We start from the raw sequence: 6,646 nt of genomic DNA, 5'->3' as shown, positions 1-6,646 counted from the left end.
TATGCAAATGCTGCTTTAAATATGCCCATAGTTCTTTTACAAGGGTATGCTGATAGCTTTCCTAAAAAATAACATTATGGTGTTACTTAGCATGTTTGATTGTTTTCCTGGGTGACCAAACCATGAGCGTAGGTTTGACATGATTTAAATGATGGAATAATAAATCAAATTGATTGATAAAATAGACCAATTGTACTTACACACCTCACCTGTATGTGTATACCAAAAAAAAAAATTATATATATATATATATATATATATATATCTTTTGTAGACACTTTCTATGAGGGTGTGAGAAAGAGCAATCAAATATGTCTATTTTTTAGAAATAAACATAATTTTTTCATCTTTCCTGTTATTCAGATGACCATTCCAGAGTGATTTTAACACCGATCGATGGAGTCCCATGTTCAGATTATATCAATGCTTCTTATATCGATGTAAGTGATTTGTAATGCTGTAGAAATGCACTGTGAAAATCCAATGCATCAATGTTCAAACATGCATTTACTTATTCATATGTACTTATTCAAAATACAGTTCTGGAGCATGTTAATGTAAAACATTGAGAAACAAACCCATATGTTTTGTTGTAATGCTTTGCATCATTTATGCACCCGTTTGCATTTAAATGTTGGTTTCATAATAAGCTAGTGCTTCTTTCTTCCCAGGGTTATACAGATAAGAATAAGTTCATTGCAGCACAAGGTGAGTGCATCTGAATGTAAAAATAAGATTTAGTGAGCAGTCACATGAATGACAACAGTTTCAGTAGCTATATGAGCAGACATAATTAAACTTGATAGAATGACCTCTGTGTTTCAGGTCCGAAACAGGACACGGTTGCAGACTTCTGGAGAATGATATGGGAACAGAAATCAGCTACTATTGTAATGCTAACGAATCTGAAAGAGAGAAAAGAGGTATGTGTCCTTTTTTGGATTTCTGGTGTGTTTCCTTGTGTTGGTCATGGGATCTGCTAAATATTGGTGTATAGGAGATGATCTTAAACCTTTCTGTTGTGTTCAAACTTCTGTGTTGAGGGTCAAATTGACCCATATTGGTTTTCATGCAATTTAAAGATTCATATAAAAACAGAAAACCTCTATTGTAGCTTAATACATTAATGTAATAATTCCTTTTTAATTTTATTATTTCTGTTGTGTTATGGTTCAATTTGACATATTTTTATGTTCAAAATTAGCTGCACAATTGTTTTTTGCACACTGAGTTTCAAATAACTACAAGTATAAATAGTATCTTTCATTATTTGTTTAGTAGTAGTAGTGTTTCTTGCTATTTGTACTTCCTTTGGGTTCTCAAACCCTTGCGAGGGTAAAATAGGTTTCTCACACTTTTTTTTCCAGTGCTGAATCAGGCTAGTCTAGTAATTGAGATCCAAAACATTAAATGTTAAAAAAAAAGTGACATGTGGCCAAGTATGGTGACCCGTACTTGGAATTAGTGCTCTGCATTTAACCCATCCAAAGTACACACGCACACGCACACCGCGGCACCCAGGGAGCAGTTGGGGGTTCAGTGCCTTGCTCAAGGGCACCTCAGTCATGGTATTGAAGGTGGGAGAGAGCGCTGTACATTCACACCCCCCACCTACAATCCCTGCCGGTACGAGACTCAAACCCACAACCTTTGGGTTACAAGTCCAACTCTCTAACCATTAGGCCACGACTTCTCCCAATTAGCAATTACCCCCCCCAAAACTCATCTAGATAAAGAAAGAGGGACTTTTCCTTGGATGATTTAGAAGATGAGTCTTATTTTCATCTTGAAAAGTTCTCAAGTATTTCATATTTTAGTGTTTGACAACCTCCAATAACAATTTTAGTTTTTTTTACCTGGGAAATTGCATGGAAACCAATGAGCGTCAGTAAGACACATCTATGTGTGGACATTTTGCGTGCACATTCATGGCCCTAAATTATAAATATTCACCAAATTTTAAGAAGAAATAGTTTTTAAAATAAACCAGTATTTCGAGTAGTTTGAAAATCGAGTTTGAGTCAAATTGACCCACAACACAACAGGAGGGTTAAATAAATCTGATTTCTGAAAGCTACATTAAATTTAAAATTGTATTAATTTATTAATAAAATGTAATACATTTAAAAAAAAAATATATATATATATAAATATATTATATAAATTATAATATAATTTTATTTAAAATTTAAAATGTAATTAATTTTAAAATTCTCACTTGTATAAAAAATAAATTTAATTTTGAAATTTAAACAAAGCCTCTTACTGCTTATCGTAGCAATATATTAACATTATATTACATATATGCATTTGCTTGATGCTTTTACCCAAAGTGTTTCCTTCGAACCAAAGTGCACAACATTGCACAGCCTTTCGTTCTTACTCCATATAGCTTAAAAAAGCATCAGAATGCAAATAAAATGACTACAGACCCACTAAATTATATCTGATTTCACTTCAGTGCCTTTCTATAAACCTGATTTGTTGATCATCTTCAGTAATAAGCCACAAGTGTCTCCGTTTCGATCGTCTCTGATGTTCAGATGTCACAGGACTCCTCTGTCTCTGCTCTCCATCACGGCTGTGAGCGTCTCTAGAAAGACGAATCAATAAGACACAGAACGGAGAGGAGATTAAAATCAGCTTTGGGTCGGGCTTGGAATCGATGATTTTCATAATGGCTGATAAAGCTCTCTCTGGCCTTAACCTAATTAGTCACAAACTCTCATTAAGAGAGATTTATCCTGCGCTCTCGGACTGGATAATGCTGATTGACAGACAGACTGTTTTTAAGAGCTCAGATTAGCATCACGGTGTCTTAGAAGTCACCTTTCCTCCTCTAATGCACTTACAGCTGTTCAGTGCCAGTGTTGGACTGATTTACTCTACAGGATTGACATGCAATGCATTTATGTTTATCTACAGAACATCATGTTTTGACCTTGTATCGCGTTTTCTGTTTTATAATGATTAGCAGATGATGTTCATGTCTTTCTGTTTTCTCAGCACTATGTAACTTTTATTAATAGCATTAACATACATTGTTGCATTTATATATTATATTGATTACACTATATTGATGTACATTCAAATAGTGTATTATTTATTGTCTTTTCAGATATTTTCATGTTTGAATGCTACGCATTAAACAATATGTAATGTTCACTTATTAATATAAGTCAATATCAATCAATAGTAATCGTTTTTGTATTTGAAAAGCAATATTAGCAGCAATATTTTTACCATCAAAGCATTACTATTTGTATTTTTTATTAAGTAATTTTTTAACTTGGTAATATTAAAAGATTAAAAAAATATTAAGAAATACACTAAAATAATAGCAGCATACATTCATTCATTTATACCAATTACAAAAAAAACATTTATTTTAACAGTAATAACATTTTAAAAAAGAAAGTAAGAAATAAAGTCAAATAATGGTAACTATATTTTTAAGTATGCTTATTTAATACAAGGACAACATTTTTTTTTTTTTTAAATATTAATACAATTACAAAAGAAAGTAAGAAATACACTCAAATAATGGTAACTACACTAGCAGCTATATTTTCTACTACCAAAGCAAAGCTTTTATTTAATTTTATTTTAATTTTAAGTGAGAAAAACATACAAAATAGATAAAACGAAATTAAGAAATAAACTAAAATAATGGTAGCTTTTTATGTAATTATTTATAATTACATTTATTCAATGCAAGCAAGAAAATATTAATTTAATATGAATACAATTTAAAAAGAAAGTAAGAAATAAACTAAAACAAAGAAAACTATTAGCAGCTACATTTTTGCAGTTGCAGGTTAGCTGCAATAATAAAAAAAATATAATAATAAATAAATAAGTAAGATGTAAGATACAAAATAAACGAATGGTAACTTGTAATATAAATGTGCTGTGTTTGTCTCTGTAGGATAAGTGTCATCAGTATTGGCCTGATCAGGGATGCTGGACGTACGGTAACGTGCGTGTTGCTGTGGAAGACTTTACAGCACTGGTGGACTACACCATACGCAAATTCTGTGTGCAATATGTAAGTCTGAAGACACTCATGCAAGCTGCAGATAGGATGTCTCCTGCTGTTATATGCATATGATTATGTAGGGGATTTTCTCTGCTATTTTCAAGTGCGTGTATATGTGTGTTTTTTTCCTGTCAACACACTCTCACCCATCTCTGTGTCCACCGCAGCAGGCCAGCGACGGCACTAAAACGCCCCGTCTGGTCACGCAGCTTCACTTCACCAGCTGGCCTGACTTCGGCGTTCCCTTCTCGCCCATCGGCATGCTCAAGTTCCTGAAGAAGGTGAAGCAGGTGAACCCGTCATACGCCGGGCCCATCGTGGTGCACTGCAGGTGGGTTGTGTTTCAGCGTGACTGTTGTACCCTTAACGTAGACCAGAATAACTTGAGCTGTGGAGAACGACACGTCTGGTGTGAAGTCTGATCATTTAAATGTGAAGTGTGACACGTTTTGGTCTGCAAGATCTTCATGCGAAGATGATGTTTTGACCTTATGTTGTCGTCTCTATATTATAATGATTAGCTCAGAACTTTAATGTCACTATTTTATTCCTTTTATTTGTGTTTTGAACTTTAATTAATAGGCATTATTACATTACTATATTAGTAATTAAAAAAAAATATTATAAAGTTCAACATTGAAAATGACGTGACCCTTTCAGATATCTTATTTTCACAGATGTTCATGTGTAAATGTACAATACTGATTTATTAATTAACATAATGTTCAATGACTTGTTAATGAAAGTCAGTATTAATCATATATATATAATTTACCTAATTATACTACTATTTGTAGTACTTTTGCTAATACTAGTACTCAAAGCAATGGCAAAACAATAGAAACTATATAATAATATATAATATAATTTATAATTAAATATTTTTTAAAAACATTGTAGAAAAAAAAAATATTATTATTATTATTATTTTTCCTACAATGTTTTTTACTATATATATATATAAACCTTTCTTGTCAAGATTTGACATTTTTTTAACAATGTTATGATAATCAATATATAATGTTAATTCAAAGTCAATGTTAATTGAATTCAATGTTAACATAATTAAAAAGAAATATTATTGTAATATATTTGTACTATAACAAAGCAATTGCAGGTTAGCTGCAGAGAATGATTATAGAATTGTAGAATTACTGAGAAATTGTAGAATAATATATAATACAATTTATAATTAAATATTAAATATTCAATGTCTTATATATATATATATATATATATATATATATATATATATATATATATATATATATATACATACACACAATTTATTTGTATATTTATTTAAAACAAAACCATCAGAATAAGTATTAAACTTCAGTCCATAACTTGGAATCTTTTGAAAGGTTTTTTTTTTCTTCTTTTTTTTCACATTTGACATTAAAGCTTTATCAAGAGCCCAAACTTCCTGATCAAACTTCTTACTTTCACAACGTAAAAAGGACACATTTTACATAACTTCCATCCAGTAATTATTTTTGAGACCTCGCAGACTCTTTTGCATCAGTCTGTCACGCATGCATAATTTATTTTATCAGACAATGATATACATTATTCAGAACGATTAGCATGTGATTTGAATTAGGCGAATGAAGGTCTTTTCTCACTGCTGATTGGCCAAATATATAAAGTGAACTGATGTAGGTCACTGGCTGTGTTTCGTGACACAATAGTCGGTCTGTCCTCTCGTCATCAGTGTCTGTGTCACAGTGCTGACCGTCTGCCCTCATCCTGTGTCCTGAACAACCAAACACAGGGTCAGCAGCAATACCAAGCACTTCAGTTCCTGTCTAAAGCCTTGTTCATTCATTTGCTTGATCACTTGTGCCCTCTAGTGTTCAAAAGGAAAAGGTTTGTCTGACAAAAATAAGTGTGAGTGCTTGCCATTGTTTGTGTGTAGATATATTGCTGAGTTTGCGAATATTCCTCACTTGCAAAAATTGTGAATTTACTTGAAGTAAAAACTTTTTTAAAAAAAAGACAACTTACAAAATAATAATACATATAGTCATGGTCGCCTAAATTTGTGTCTTATAGGATTTCACCAAAAAAAATTGAGTTTTAAATTGTTACAGTGGCAGTAACTGTTAAAGATTAATTTTAGTTTGATTTAAATTACAACCCATAATGTATTTATGCTTGTTTAATAATTTAATTATCAGGAATGGACCATAAATGACTGGAATAATGTTCATCATAATATGATAGATAGATAGATAGATAGATAGATAGATAGATAGATAGATAGATAGATATTTATTTATCCATCAAGATAATTGATTTATATTGTGGAAAAGTGGAAGGTAGTAGTAAGTGAATAAAAAAATAAATATTTATATTTCTAAATATACTATAAAATAAAAACATATAATAATATTCTACTAGAAAAATATTTTTATCTATCAAGTTCATTGATTTATATTGTGAAAAAGCGATAAATAAATAATGAAATATTGTCTGAATATAATATTTGTATTTCTAAATATAATATTAAATACAAATATATAAAAATATTCTGCTAAAAAAATATTATATATATATATATATATTTTTTTTTTTTTCCCATCAAGGGGATTGTCTCTGTATGAT

At 30.8% G+C, this 6,646-nt stretch overlaps 1 protein-coding gene across 1 annotated transcript in view; it reads left to right on the top strand.

Annotated features, from left to right (window-relative positions):
* The window catches only part of LOC107553685 (receptor-type tyrosine-protein phosphatase epsilon-like), a 21,025-nt gene that overhangs the window by 7,663 nt on the left and 6,716 nt on the right, over positions 1-6,646 (top strand). The window contains exons 6-10 of the mRNA XM_016235981.1: positions 364-440; positions 672-708; positions 826-923; positions 3,929-4,048; positions 4,207-4,370. Of these exons, the coding sequence (XP_016091467.1) occupies positions 364-440; positions 672-708; positions 826-923; positions 3,929-4,048; positions 4,207-4,370 (496 nt within the window). The remainder of the gene's footprint in view (positions 1-363; positions 441-671; positions 709-825; positions 924-3,928; positions 4,049-4,206; positions 4,371-6,646) is intronic.

Source organism: Sinocyclocheilus grahami, unplaced genomic scaffold (genome assembly GCF_001515645.1).
Source record: "Sinocyclocheilus grahami isolate Dianchi unplaced genomic scaffold, SAMN03320097.WGS_v1.1 scaffold477.1, whole genome shotgun sequence".
Taxonomy (NCBI): Eukaryota; Metazoa; Chordata; class Actinopteri; order Cypriniformes; family Cyprinidae; genus Sinocyclocheilus; species Sinocyclocheilus grahami.
This window is presented reverse-complemented; position numbering and strand designations above follow the sequence as displayed.